The sequence below is a fragment of the Typopeltis vanoorti genome, chromosome 10 (assembly GCF_054136105.1).
Source record: "Typopeltis vanoorti isolate ZY-2024b chromosome 10, IOZ_Tvanoo_1.0, whole genome shotgun sequence".
In the NCBI taxonomy this organism is placed as follows: domain Eukaryota; kingdom Metazoa; phylum Arthropoda; class Arachnida; order Uropygi; family Thelyphonidae; genus Typopeltis; species Typopeltis vanoorti.
This window is the reverse complement of record NC_143558.1, coordinates 48,946,621-48,962,673: the sequence shown is the minus strand read 5'-3', so window position 1 is coordinate 48,962,673 and position 16,053 is coordinate 48,946,621. Positions and strand designations below refer to the sequence as shown.

Sequence of the window (16,053 nt, the reverse complement as noted above, 5' to 3'; positions counted from 1 at the left end):
GTAATAATAATAATAATAATAAAAAAAATTATAAGCAAACCATTATTTGAAAACATTCACAAAATTAGAATAATTTTTAAACGTGGTTCAAAAATACTAGAATATTCCAAAATTTTCCCGATTGGTTTTGAGGAGAGCATAGAAATAGCATATATTTCAGTAGCTGTGGGACTGACTTGTGTGTGTGAGGAATCATTTGCACATGGATTTCAGTTAATCATTTGCTAAACATGGGTCGAATGAGTGACATATTGCAAGCTAAGAAGTTTTGTATAGTGTCTCTACACAAAGAAGGCCAAGCTCAACAGTTTATAGCTAAGGAATTGAAATGTTTTCAAGCAAGCATGAATAGAGTATTGAGACAGTATACTAATAACTAGAGTTTTCCAAATAATCGCTGCAACAGTGGTCAAAAGGTAATACAACTTCACATCAAGAGATGAAAGGAGACTGAAGAATATTGCGAAGAAATACACCTTACACTTCTTCCAAAGTGCAAGGTATTTTCACAGGAGATGGAAAGAACTAAGTGTGAATATGTCTAAATCTACGATGTTGAGACAACTTCACAAATTGGGTTTTAAATCACGTGATAAGATGAAGCTGCTTATAACTTCCAAGCAAAAGGCATCTAGAGTGCAATGGTGTAAGCAAAGACTGGAGTCAAGTGGGCTGGAAAAAAGGTACTTTTTAGCGATGAAAGTATTTTTTTGTGTGTCTCATAGTCATCGGGGGGGGGGGGGTACATGTTGGACATCTTAAGCAAGAAGCATTTGATAAAGAAGGCATGAAATGTTCATTGAAATTTGCAACCTCTGTCATGGTACGGGCTTATATGACAGCACAGGGTACAAGTAGGCTGCGTATCATGTACAAAAGAGTCGATTCCAAAATGTACCAAGAAATTCTTGAGCACTTTATATTACCAGCATCGGAAGATTTATGTGATGGCGATTTCCTTTTTCAGCAAGATTCAGCTTCTTGTCACACTTCCAAGACCACTACTGGATGGCTCAAAGAAAGGCAAACTCACCAGATTTAAATCCCATTGAGAATTTGTAGGGAATTATGCAGAAACATCTTCAAGAAGTTGTCCCAAGAGACAAAAATTAATCTGTTTCTAGTCTGCAGACCATATGGACATGTTTTGATAAAAAAAGACTGAACTGCTAGTAAATAATATGCCCAATCATTTATGAATGGTCATAAAAGCTAAGGGAGATACAACAAAGTACTAATTTTCATAATAAATTTAGTTTAATTCCTTTATCCAAGTGTGAGCAAACAAAGTTTGCGCCTGTAAGTATCTTCAGGACTGGGATAAAGTAATAACAACACCGGGCAACTCGTTGCAAAGGTGGAGCAAGCTAACATCACTCCTATCTCAGTATCTCCCATAATGCAAAACACATCTCCTTGCGGATATGTATAATGTTATGCATTAAGGGAAGGGCCACTACCCAGACTAGTTTCGACCTTTATTGAGGTCTCTTCAGTGGGAGCCAGGCCCAGATGTGGATATACAAGGCAGAAGCAATAGCAAGGTCATCTCTACCTATAGGAGTTGCCAAAAGGTGTGCCACCTTTTTATTAAATTACTCTGGATTTAGAGAAAGATGTTGAAAGTTTATTTTTCACTTGGTTATACTATAATAAATTTAGTCTAAATCCTTTATCCAAGTGTGAGCAAACAAAGTTTGCGCCTGAAAGTATCTTCAGGACTGGGATAAGGTAGTACAACATCGGGCAACTTGTTGCAAAGGTGGAGCAAGACAACATCACTCCTAACTAAATTTATTATAGTCTAACCAAGTGAAAAATAAATTTTCATCATCTTTCTCTAAATCCAGAGTAATTTAATAAAAAGATGGCACACCTCCTATAGGTAGAGATGACCTTGCTATTGCTTCTGCCTGGTATCTCCACGTCTGGGCCTGGCTCCCACTGAAGAGACCTCAACAAAGGTCGAAACTAGTCTGGGTATTGGCCCTCCCCTTAATGCATAACATTATACATATCCACAAGGAGATGTGTTTTGCATTATGGGAGATACTGAGATAGGAGTTATGTTAGCTTGCTCCACCTTTGCAACGAGTTGCCCGGTGTTGTACTACCTTACCCCGGTCCTGAAGATACTTTCAGGTGCAAACTTTGTTTGCTCACACTTGGATAAAGGATTAAACTAAATTTATTATAGTCTAACCAAGTGAAAAATAAACTTTCAACTAATTATCATGTTTCCCGTGACTAATTTTTATGCATTTATTTTTGCATTATTCTAATATTTCGAACATGTTAAAAATTATTATAATTTTGTGAATGTTTTCAAATAACAGTTTTCTTATAATTTATTTATATTACATTTTTTTATGTGTTTACATGACACCTCCAGGGAGTCCAAAGACTCATTGAGGGAGAGCACCTACTCTACGACTCTGTCCCCACCCAATTCTCCAACTACACCAACACCATCTATTGCCCATCACTACCACTAGTATTTTCACAGATAATCACAAACATCCATGCCCATGGTGGGATTCAAACCGCAGCCTTTTGGCTGGAGAGTAGATACGCCAACGACTCGGCCAACCAGGCCAGCAGATACATAATCTACAAAGTACATAGATTTCCATTATGCTAATTCATATTTGGTAATAATTATTTTCTATGCAATAAATTAGAATTGCAAATCATTCAACACATTTTCTTTGATTATTCTAATTTTTTGATTTGGAGGTGTAGCCTCCCTTGGTCACATTAGTATTGTGCACAGATTTGTTCACTTGGGTTTCTTGGGAATCAGGAGAATATGACGTGAGCTCATCTGGACTACAGCATTCAGATCACTACCACAGTCTTATTTTCTAAGATATTTCTTAAGAATAAGGATGTGGTGGGGAGGATCCAGAAGTGGGCAACTAAGGTGGTCAAAAGTCTCTGGAATACTCCTACTAGAGTAAATCAAAGGTCATTGATTATAAAATTTGGTTGATAGAAGAAAATTAGGGAACGTAACAGAAATCTCTACGTTACTAAGAGATTTTAATAGGACAGCTGCAGAAGAAATTTGTCTAAAGGTTACAGATGAAGGAGTAATTTCTGGAATCTGAGTAAGAGTGTAATAAGCATGAACGTAGAGAGTAGATTTCCTGCTTGGAGAGTAGCAAATGAGTGGAATGAATCATGAGAGAGAAATGAGAGTACAGCGTTAGTGTATAAGATTAAGGAGAAATACGATATGCATTGAATATTCACACAATGGTTATTATGTAAATACATAATGCATAACTGGAATACACAATTGGAAGAATAGTTATTCTTGGCACACCCATGATGAGTCTTCACATTCCATTGCAATATTATGATAATAATGTTGCCCAGCTTCTGGAACACACAATAATTTGGTCAAAAGATAGATACTTGGGGATTTCTGGCAGGAATTTTATTTTAGTTAAGTATAGTAGAGACATTCGTTGGTGTCAAAGCAACAAAGCTGGTTCATTTACCTTAACGTACAGACTAGGAACAGATGACACTTGAAATGCTTCAGTTACAGGAAGGCCTGATGGCGAATAGAGTCTAGCCATTGCAGTATAAATGGATTACACTGCAATGGCTGAAGTATAGACTAAGGACCCATAGTGAAGTTGTGATCTTATCAGTGCTCTGTACAATCGAAGCATAGAACATCTATCAGTATCCCAGAGGTTGGAAGATAGGTGCACAGAATGGTCCTTGCTTTACACTACTGGTCCCATGACTGATGTATGTGAGAGAAGAAAGTGAGTTTACTATTAAATATCAGTCTCAAGAAGTTGGCTTGTGGTTCAATTCGGATTACTGACTGTCCTAGTCAGAGATCTAGGTCTGGATGAAGACACGCCTGTAGCAGAAATGCACACGAACTGTCTTCTGCTGTGAACATCTAAACACATTTGAAAGCGCCCATTTTGAGAGAGATGGTCAATGGCTTGCTGCAACTGTTTTTCTACGACTCTCATATTACATGAATGACAGATGATGGTAAGTCATCCACATATAGGACATAACTTACTGTTAGAGAAAGTTGTTCTGTTATAGAGTTGACCTCGATTGCAAAAAAAAGTGCGACACTTAGAGCAGAGCCTTGTGGGTCTTCCTCTTCTTGGTTATAAGGACAGGAGAGGAAAGTACTCACCATAACTTTGAAGATTTGGTTGGAAAAGAAGTTTCTGATAAAAAGAGGGAAATTTCCTCTAAATCTCAAATTATGTAAATCTTTCAGTATTCCAAATCTCCAAGCAGCTTCATATGCTTTTTCTATAATGAAAACAACCGATACTAGATGCTTGCATTTTAGGAAGGCATATGACAAAATGATCAGTAGTAGAATGATATTTTCAAAAGCCAGATTGTGTTCTAGAGCAGTGGTCTCCAAACTTCTTTGATCGCGTACCCTCAAGACAGAAAAAATAAATAGCGCGTACCCCTAATTGATTGAGCAAAAATCTATTGTAATAAGTATTATAAAGAAGAAATATGCCTTGTATCATCATATAATAATTAAAAACGCTAAATATTTTTACACATTATTTTTATTATTAAAAGCTTATAAACATATTTATTACAATATTTAATGTGAACAATGGCCTTGCATTTCTTTCATAATTTCTTGAAATTCTGGTTTGATGGCTTCTGATACTGCGATACGAAGATCTGGTTCCAAGTTTAATTTATTTCGATATTTGGTTTTAATACCTGTCATTGCAGAAAATGATACCTCACATAAATAAGTAGAACCAAACGGTAGGAGTGCATCATTTGCTGTGTTTACTAAATTGCTATACTCAGACTTCAGTCCCATCCACCAATTGTGAAGAGATTTCTGTTGAAATTCGTTTTTCAAAGTTGTGTTGTATCTAATGTCAATTAATTGCTCTTGAAAAATAATCGGAAGGTGGTCAATTTTTACATTTTCTGCAAATGGGTATAAAATCCATTGAAATTCTTCGCCAGGAAGATCTGTGAATAAGTTACAAAAATATGTCTCTAAACTTTTTAAATGTGCAGATATTAGACTTTTTTTGTTTTACATTTACATTATTTTCTGTAATGAAATCAGATAAAGATGGAAACATTTCTAAACATCCCTTTCCAAATTTTTCTCTCCACAGCACCAAAATGCAGTTATTTTCTCATTCATTGTTAAAATGTTACCTTTTCCTTGAAGAGACAAATTAAGCATGTTTACTTTTTCAAAAATATCAGCTAGGTAGCATAGTATTAATAACCACTTATCGTCATTGAAAAGATCTGCAAATTTCTTATCTTTATCCAGTAGGAAAATGCATAACTCATCTTTTAGTTCTACAACTCTCTTAAGCACTTTTCCTCGAGATAACCAACGAACTTCCATGTGGTGTATAGAAGATTTTCATGGATACCGCCCATCTCTTGACATAGTACTGTAAATATTTTAATATTCAAAGGCCTCATTTTTATAAAATTAACTATATTGATAACATCCTGCAGTATTTTGTGTATATCAGGCTGCATTTTTTATGCCGCAATAGCGTGCCTGTGGATAATACACTGAATGAATTTGACATGTGGTGCTATTTTGGTTACTTTTCCTTTGAATCCTTTCTTTGTACCAATTAAAGCAGCTGCTCCATCACTAGTTATGCTTAAACAGTTTTTCCACAAAATATTGTTTTTAACAAAGAAGTTATTTACTGTTGAGAAGATATCTTCTCCTGTACATCTTTCCTGAAGTGCCTCGCAAAAAAGTAGTTCTTCGTGTAATTCTTTATTAAAATAATATCTAGTAAATATCAATAACTGAGACATGTTGGCAACATCTGTGCTTTCGTCAAGCTGTATAGCAAATTTCCCACATTGGGTCATTTGTTTTAAGTTGCTTCTTTAAATTATTTGCAATGATTTCTTTATGTCTACCAATAGTATTTGCTAGTTTATCTGCATATTCTTTTCCATGGATTATTTCTACCATTTTTATGGCAGTTGGGAGTACAAGTGTTTCCCCAATGGTGTGTGGCTTTTGGTCTTTTGCAATTAAGAATGCAACCTCAAGAGATGCCTCCAAATATTTATCGTTAATTTTAATAAATTTTTTTTAAGTTGTTGGATTGAGAATTACATGTCTTCAAACATCGTTCAAAGAATTGTAAAGATTTGTGTTCATGTTCAGGATGTTTAGTTTTTAAGTGTCTTACTAATAATGATGGTTTCATGCTTCCATTACATAGCATCTCATGACACAATACACATGTAGGACGAGGCTCATCGTTGACTATCGTCGATATAAATCCCCATTTCAAGTAGTCTTCTTGATAATTTCGAACTTTCTTGGGCAAGGTGTTGTTAAGTTTCAGATTAATGTTTTTATCACTTAATTTGACTGATAACGAACTTGTTTGAATAGAAGAATCAGTCCTATCTTTTCTTTGTTGTTTGTCTGATGTAGAAGTACTATCATAATTATCTTCAATTCAAGGTTTCTTTGGAGGAAATTTTTTTAATTTATCCATTTTGTGAGGGTTAATTTGTAAAATTTAAATATAATTCATTTACTATTGATAATCAATCTTGATAATCTTAATATTGATAATCAATCTTGATAATCTTAATATTGATAATCAAACACTTTTAAAAAATGTAAGCAATTTTGATAATATTAATTCACTATTTCTAGCGTAAACGTAAAAGTAAGCACAAAAAGGTGTTCGAATTGCACAGAAACAATATATACTAAAAAATCATTAAACTTACTACTAATACACAAATAATTAATACAACTGTGGTGTCATCTATAGCTGGATAAGTAAGCAATTTTCCTTCTCTAGTTGGGCTTGTCAACACTAGGATGCTCTACAAACAATGGCAATGATAAGAAGTAAGAGATTTACTCCCTAATTTAAAAAACATGACAGCTTTGCCACAGACAATTATGTGTGCAAAGTTGCCCAATGTGTGCTACTCGCAAATATAAGTTTACAGGATCTTTATAACGTCTTTGTCTATATTAGATATATGTTTAATTGATGAAAGAAAGTAATATTCTTTATCTTTAATTAATTAATTTTTTTCCTATCAATATAAAACTTTTTTGACGTATCCCCACATATCGACTCATGTACCCCAGGGGGTACGCATACCACACTTTGGAGACCACCATTTTAGAGAAAAGATTGTTTCTCTTCAGAAACCATAAAATATGAGAGTTAACCATCTGTTCTATAATCTTGCACAAGCAACTGGATGGTAGTTATTTGGGAATTTTGGATTTTTCCTCGGCTTAGAAAATAATTATAATCTCCTTTTGCCAGGTATCCAGAAATATGGTCTCACAGAAACTTTTGTTGTAGAGATACAAGAGTTGATCCATGGCTGATGTTGAACGAATGTTTTATCATCATCTCATAATGGATATTATCTGGTCCAACATTTGGTAAATGTTGGACCAGAATTCTTTGGTAAATGGTCGGTTGTATTCTTCTGTGCTGTTCAAAGAAAAATGGATTTTTTTTTGAACAGCACAGAAGTGTTTTTTCTGCTTTGCTCAAGGAAAGAGCTGGTGGGTGGGTGGTACATGTGCCTTTCATTTTCCAGATTATTTCCCATACTTCTTTGCTGTTGATGGCTGTTCTATATCTTGATATAGAAGAAGTTAAATTGGATCCAGGATTCTTTCTCTCTATGGCAGATGATATATCTAGCTTGAGCCCATGCACTTTGAAAGCAATTAGGTTTGTTGTTGTGGAGTACCTGCAGGAAATACCTCAAGCTTTTTTCTGGGCTCCTTTGGCTGCTATGCAATCATTATTCCACCATGGCTTAGGAAAACATGGAAACCAGCTAGATGTTTTAGGAATTACAGTTATGGCTGCTGCTGTAATACATTCTGTATGCTTCACTACATCACTGAAAGGAGATGAACCTTACTGTTGTAGAATCAAAATCTTCTAATGAAGAAAAGGTGGACCAGCCAGCTAGCTCAATTTTCCACTTTGATATCTATGATGTAGTAAATGGATGCTTGTGTAGAAAAGTAGATATCATGGGAAAGTGATTGCTCTCAAATAAGTTGTCATCAGTTTCCTACTTAAACAGTAGGAAAAGGGAGGATGAGCAGATAGTTAAGTTGATGGCAGTGAATGTTCGGATGGGCATATGGAAGGTGTTGCTTCCTGTGTTTAAGAGGGAGAGATTGTTGTCGTCAAGCATATGCTCAACAATTTTTTGTGTAATGTTTATCGGGCCTGTACTCCACAGTGTTATGTCCATTTAAATCCCCCATTAAAAATAAAGGGGATAGTAATTGCAATATCGCATCATCAATGTCATCTTGAAAAATATCTGCTGCAGGAGGGAGGCAGATGCAGCATACTGTTATTATATTTCCCTTTCCAACCGAGAGTCTTATAGCAACTGCTTCTATATCGGTGTTTGGTGTTAATATGGATTTGTTGGAAGGGGATATGGTTGCCCACTGCAATTTTAAAAATTAAAATAAAATAAATGTTTTTATTTTATTTTACAATAAAATATAAAAGCATTTATTGTATGCACATTCTTACCTTTATGCCCAAAGATCACATGATAAAGGAAAAATGGCTTAAGCACTTGTTTCTTTCATTTAAAACAAAAACGTAAGTGATTATAGTATCTAAGCATCCACACTCAAGTTAGATATCAAACTATAAATTGAGAACACGTACATACTTACCTCCATTCATATAGTTACCTAACGCTAAGATAATTCCAAACACTTGATGAACTTCTCTATGCGTCATTAAGAACTATAAAAAAAAATTAAGTATGCACACACAGATATATATACAAAACAGTTCAATTTATGAGGATTGAGGAAAAATAATTGAAACAGTTTTTTATTTTTTATTTTTTTCTAACAATTTATTTTTCTTTGATATAATCACTAGCCATCTACAGAGTTGTATATTCCCAAATCTGCAAGGAATTAGGAAATGCACTATCTTGTCTGTAGAGAAAATGTCAGCTCCAGAGTGGCTCTTTCACTCTAGTGAAAATCACAGATACTCGAGTCAGGAAGGAAAAGGACAGTCACTAAGTATGTCCCAAATCCACCAGATGGTTAAGTTGGTTGATGTATGGTTTATTGGTGCAAGAAAAGCAGAGATCATACTGCACTAAATCCACCAGATGAGAAGCCACTTGAAAAATTGTGCATTACAATACACAAGGCTAAAATGTATTGTTATGCAGCCCAGCAGGTGGTGTGTAAAGTTGCAACACAAAACTGATTAAAAAAAAAAAAAGTAGCAACAATATCATGTGACTTGGCTATTGCACCATGTGGAACAGTTATGCCGAGGAATAATACCATCACAGCAATGGATAAAAGACCTGCATTACCATATGCTGTATAAAGTGAATAGCTGCTGAATATTTTCACATAATTGTTTAGCTGTCGTGGTCATAAATATTGTCTTGCAGCATGAATGACAAGACATGATGCACACTAGCTCACTACTACCATCTATATAACTATATACATTTCAGATGGAAGAGCAAGAGATGAATTTCATCGCCTGGTGTGAGACCACTGCTCTACTTCTTGGAGACCTAAAGTGGATTGAAAAAAGTTCCACATTTGGTCGAGAGCAGAGTTTTAGACTATGTAAATATTACTTAAAAATACAAAATAAATAAAATGAATAAAAGTAGAAAAAAAATCCTTAACTTGCCCACCGTACAGAATTTCCTATAGGCTAGTAAATGACCATTCATGGGTATGGTGCAACATATAAAAAAGTCAGATTGTTAGTATTGATAATTTAAGGCAGCATTTATTATTATTATCATGCTTGCTACCACTTTTCCATCAACCACAGAAATAGCGATTTTTCTATTAAGGAATATATAGAAAGGAAAAATAAAGAGAAAGGAAAAATTCCTAGAGTCAAGAGAGATATTTATAAATTTATTAATTACATTTATGATGTAAAATAACTAAAAATGGGCTTTATTAGGCTGTAATAGTACAGATTACAGACTAGCGGCTTGTTCTGGATTAAGAAAACAATAAATAAATAATACAATAAGGTGTTAAACACAAAAGTAAAAAATAAACATGTGGAAGCTGGCACAGGTCAAGTATTGTTCAGTAAGTATGCACAATAGTTAGCAAAAAAGTTAAAGACTGACGGTGAAAAGATCAGTTTTCATGGAAAACTGAAAAATATTTCCTCACATCTACAAATCAAAAGCCTTCATGTGTAGAGGCTTAAGTGCTGTGAGGACATTATGTTGGAGGTTTAATGGATTTTTTTTTTTTTTTACAACACTCAAAAAGAATTAAAATAGAATTTAATACTTCCTATATTTCGTCCTAGTCACTAGGACATCTACGGGGATTACAAAGACAATTAATGTAACATGCACACAAAAACTTACAATACTAAGCCCAACCACGTGGGTGACAATAAAGTCCTATCTAGGTGGAGCGCCTTCTAAGGGCAGTAGTAGGTGGCCTGGAATGTAAGGTGGGACCTCTGGTGATGACTGTTTCCCAAATCTTCGGAAGCTTAATGCAACCATATTTGTTAAGATTTGGTTGGTTTCTGAGAGCTGCTGCTGCTGCTTCTAAGAAAAGTCTCTCTTTCTTGAATTTGCTGTGGTGGAGCATGGTGGTTTTTTTCCATGATACTCTGTGGGTGGTGTCCAAAACATGGTCAGCCAAGCCTGAATGGCCATAGTTGTGTTTAACGATGTACGACTTGTGTTCCTCCAGGCGGATGGATGCTGATGATGTGTTCTCTATTTGGCCTCATGGCCCAGACACGTTAGACTCCTTCCTCGGTCATCTCAATAGCCTACATCCAAGAATCCAGTTTACTATGGAAAAGGAAAAGAACAATTGTTTACCCTTCTTAGACACCTTAGTCACGCGCCTGCCTAATGATACACTTGCCTTCACTGTATACAGAAAACCCACACACACAGGCAGATACATTCACAAACTCTCCCACCACCACCCCTCACAACAATATGGCATCATTAAAACCCTTACCAAGAGAGCCCACAATCTTTGTTCCAGTGGAACTTCCCTCACTACTGAGCTTAACCACATACACAGAACTTTCCTCTCCAATGGCTACAGCGAACACAGCATCAAAAAAATAATCAATTCCTCCCCCATTCCCCGTCCCTCTCGTCAACAAGAATTTAAAAATGCCATCACCATACCCTACATCTGTGGCACTTCGGAAAAAATAGCCAAGATACTAAAAAAGTATAACCTACACACAGCATATAAGCCGTACTGCAAACTGGCTACCCTTATCCGTTCTACGAAAGATCAGCTCCCTCCTCTCTCTCTGCCTGGAGTTTACAAAGTACCCTGTTCCTGTAAGCTTGCGTACTTTGGACAGACAGGCAGATCAGCATCCATCCGCCTGGAGGAACACAAGTCGTACATAGAGGGCGCTCCACCTAGATAGGACTTTATTGTCACCCACGTGGTTGGGCTTAGTATTGTAAGTTTTTGTGTGCATGTTACATTAATTGTCTTTGTAATCCCCATAGATGTCCTAGTGACTAGGACGAAATATAGGAAGTATTAAATTCTATTTTAATTCTTTTTGAGTGTTGTAAAAAAAAAAAAAAAAATCCATTAAACCTCCAACAAAAGCCTTCACTTTGGTAGATACATGTAGATGATGCATTTATTATCTTGAAATACACAGTTTTCTGAGTTGCATAATTTTCTTTCATCCAGCAACCCTTTCCATCAAAATTAAATTCACTTTGGAACTTGAAAATAAAAAAAAATTACCCCTTTCCTAGATGTTTAATTGAAAAAAAAAGGAGGCCCCTCTCTCTCAGTGTATACTGTAAGCCCAATCAACAGGTCATTACCTACATTCCTCCTCATTCCACCATATATCAGAAAAATTAGGTATTATATTTACTCAAGAAAAGGGCAATCTCTATTACAAGAGATGAAGAAAAAATGAAAGAAGTATTACAGCCTCTACTTCAACTACTGATGAGCAATGGATATTCTAAGAAAATGGTACAAAGTATTTGGAACAGAATCTGTTTCCATTCCTTGCATTGGTAGACTTTCTCTCTCAAAATTGCCAATCTCCTAAAATCTCAAATCATGACATACGAGGGTGATCTGAAAAGTTCTTGGCCTAACAATGAAAAAACAAATTTATAATTTCAAAATTATTTTTATTTTTCAACATAATCTCCCTTAAGACTAATACATTTATTCCAGAGATGCTACAGTGACATTATCCCATCCCTGTAGTGGTTCTCAGTAAGATCTACAAAATATCCCTCTACAGCTGCATAATTTGAAGAAAAACACTGACCAGCAAGGAAGAGTTTTAGTTTTGGGAAGACAGAGAAGTCAGAGGGAGCCAAATCTGGGGAACAGGGTGGATGTTCCACAAAATTCATAGTGCAGATCCTTTAATTTTCCCATTGCCAAAACACCTTTGTGGGTAGGTGCATTGTCCTGATGAAAGATGATTTTTCTTCTGCAAATCGAGTCTTTTCTCACGAATTTTTTCGTCCAGTCTGGTTAAAAGATCGGAATAATATTCCCAGGTTATTGTTTTACCCTTTTCAAGATAATTAATAAACAAAATGCCTTTAGCATCCCAAAACACCAATGCCATGACCTTTCCTGCTGAAAGAACCGACTTTGTCTTCTTTGGCGCTGAACAACTGGCTTCTATCTACTGTTTTGACTGCTGTTTGGTTTCTGGTGTGTAATGGTAAATCCAAGTCTCAGCCATAGTAATAAATCAATGCACAAAATCAGTTTTATTCTTGTTAAAACGCTCAAAGCTGTTCAGAGATTTTCATGTGAGTGCATTTTTGATCTGCTGTGAGCAAGCACAGCACCCATCTTGTGAAAAGCTTTTTCATTTGCAGTTCTTCGTGCAAAATATATCCTGCACATTCTTTGAAATGCACTTTGCCTCACTGGTCATCCAATACCATATCATGCACTTGATCAATGATTTACTGGTGTTGTTACAATTTTTAGATGTCCATGTGGATCATCATCAAGGCTAGTACGGCCACGTTTAAACTCAGCAGCCCATTTCTTAAGTGTCAAAAACAAAGGAGAAAAGTGCCCATAAACTTTTATGAACTTCGAATGAAGTTCGTTTGGTGTTAAAACTTCTTTTACAAAGAATTTTATAACCACGATAGTCAATTATATCCATTTCAAGGGATACAGATAATACTTTTGCTTCAGACAGCTGTATAAAACAAACTACTTGATAGAATGACTTACAATTTCACATGGATGCTTACGACAGATGTACCAACTTAGAAAAAAAAATCTTTCAGATAGTGTTGCCATCTATGGTCAGGGCCGAGAGCTTTTCAGACCACCTTCGTAAAAGAGGGGTTTTCAAATCCATTTTGACTATGTGAGTTTTATTATGTTCACTTTAAGGCCCACAACTTTTTCAACAAAAATCCTGGAGTTTATAATATTCCATGTTTTTTGGGCTTTCTTACATAGGGAACATCTAGAAGTTTGAAAATAAGATTAAAAAGAACATATTGGAGACAACATGAATAACAGAGCAGACAACTCAGGCCTAGCTTTCTACTTCTCCCACACTCACCATAATATTGAATGAGACAAGAGTGCCATGCCTTACACAGAGGACAACTTCAATGCCCACAACATCAAAGAATCTATATGGTTATCCACTCACAAGATACACTCAACAGAAACCAAGGAGTGATTCCATGTGATATTTGAAAGTCATTTATTATATTTTTCTGTATTACTTAATCCTCTTCACTCCACCTGGGAGCATAGGTCTTCCACCACCATTTTCCACCAGACTGTTTTTTGCTTCTGCTTTTATTTGGTTCCAGTTTTTATTAATATTTGTTATTTCTTTCAGTATTGTTCTTTTCCATGTTTCTCTTGGCCTTCCTCATCTTCTTTTACCCTGTGGGTTCCCATCCAGAGCCTGTTTTATAATTATTTTATCTTCTTTCCTCAACACATGCCTCAACCATCTCCATTTCCTTTCATGTATCTGTTGCAACATGGGTTTCTGGTTTGTTCTCTGCATAGTTCTTCATTTGATATTTGTTTTGACCAATATATTCCCAGTATCATTCTTAAACACTTGTGTAGGAAGACCTGGACATCTTTTTTTGTTTAACATCCAGTTTCTGATCCATACATTAGAGTATTGCCTTTACATTTGAGGTAAATATTCTCATTTTAGTTTTTATAGATACATTCTTGTTTTTCCAAATAATTCTAAGTTGGTTGAAAGTTGAATAAGCCAGCTGTTTCCTTGTATTTATATCATCAGTAGTTCCTCCTTTTATTGATACTATTGAACCAAGATATATAAATTGTTCTACTTCTTTAAGCGGTATTTCTTCTATTGTTATTTGTTTATTTTGCTTTGCATTTATTTTCATCAACATTGTTTTATTTTTATTTATCCTAAGATCAACTTTTTTGGCTGTTTCTACAAGAATTGTTGTTTTTTATTCTATATGTTGGTGCTTCTGTGAAAGTAAGCAGATATCATCTGCAAAATCTAGATCGTGGAGTTGGTTTTGAAGTAACCATTGTAATCCTGTATTTCTATGAGATACTTTTCTCATCACCCAGTCTATGACAATTAAAAACATAGTAGGGGAGAGTATACAACCTTGCCTTATTCCTTTTTTTTTTTTAATGGTTCTGAGAGGGTATTTCCATGTATTACTTTAATTTCAAAATCTTCATACATTTTTTTAATTATTCTTATTATTTTTTCTGGGAGTCCATAATTTCTAAGGAAATTCCATAGGGAAGATCTGTTTATATTGTCAAAAGCTTGTTCAAATTTGATAAAATTTAAATATAAGCTTGCCTGCCATTCCAATGATTGTTCAATGATAATTCGTAAAGTAGCAATGTGGGCGGTGCATGTTCTATTGACTCTAAATCCTGCCTGTTCTGGTCTTAGTTGTTTTTCTATTTTGATTTTTTCTAATATTATCCTTGCTAGTATTTTACCTATAACACTCAGCAGTGTTATACCTCTCCAATTTTTGCATTCAGACAGGTTCCCTTTTTATGGGTAATTTAACCAGTAATCCAGTATTCCATTCCTTAGGCCACTCTTCTTTCTGACATATCTCATTTAGTAAGTGATATAATATCTCTGCTATAAGTTTTGGATTCTTAGTATATCACCTGGTAGGCTGTCTGCTCCCAGTGCTTTACCTGTTTTGATCTGAGTTATTGCTTTGGTAATTTCTATTTTTGTTATTTCATTCAAATTTATATCTAATGATGCATTTTGTTCATTCTAGGCTCTGGTCACCATCAGTCATTTCTTGAAATTTCTCTGAGAAGAATTCCACCCATCTATTTATCTGTCCTTTTTCATTTAATAATAGTTTTCCTACTTTTTTGTATATAGGAACTACCAATTTGTTCTTTTTCCACTTAATTTCCTTGTAATATCATACAACTTTCTAGTATCATTTATATATGCAGCATCCTCTGCCTCTTGTGCTAGATTCTCTATGTATTTTCTTTTATCATTTTTTGCACTTCTTTTTATTTCTTTGTTAATTGCTCTATATCTTTCTGCTTGTTCTTGTTCAACATTTTCACCAATCTGTAACAGTTTCTCTTTTATTCTATCTCTCTCTCCTCTATTTTTAATTTGGTGTTTTCTGATATCCATTCCTTGTCTGTAGTAGTTCGAAATCCCAATATCTTTTCTGATGTGCTTATTAGTATGCCTTTAATCTTAGTCCATTTTCCCTCCATGTTGTCTCCTCTTTTTTCTGAGTTTATCACATTTATCCTGTAGAGTTGTTATAAATTTATTTCTAATCTCTTTGTTTTTGAGTTTTTTCAATTCTAAACCTCTTCCTATTGTGCACTGTTTGTTTATTTTTAAATATTTTTACTTTCATGGCAGCTGTTAAGAGAAAATGATCTGAATATGCTTCAACTCCTCTTTTAACTCTGACATCCAGGAGTGATTTCCTCTAATACTTTGA

The 16,053-nt window shown here is 35.0% G+C and overlaps 1 protein-coding gene across 1 annotated transcript in view; it reads right to left on the bottom strand.

The window, feature by feature from the left end:
• The window catches only part of LOC150102406 (uncharacterized), a 357,402-nt gene that overhangs the window by 132,502 nt on the left and 208,847 nt on the right, over positions 1-16,053 (bottom strand). The window contains exon 13 of the mRNA XM_090399570.1: positions 8,729-8,801. Within this exon, the coding sequence (XP_090255696.1) occupies positions 8,729-8,801 (73 nt within the window). The remainder of the gene's footprint in view (positions 1-8,728; positions 8,802-16,053) is intronic.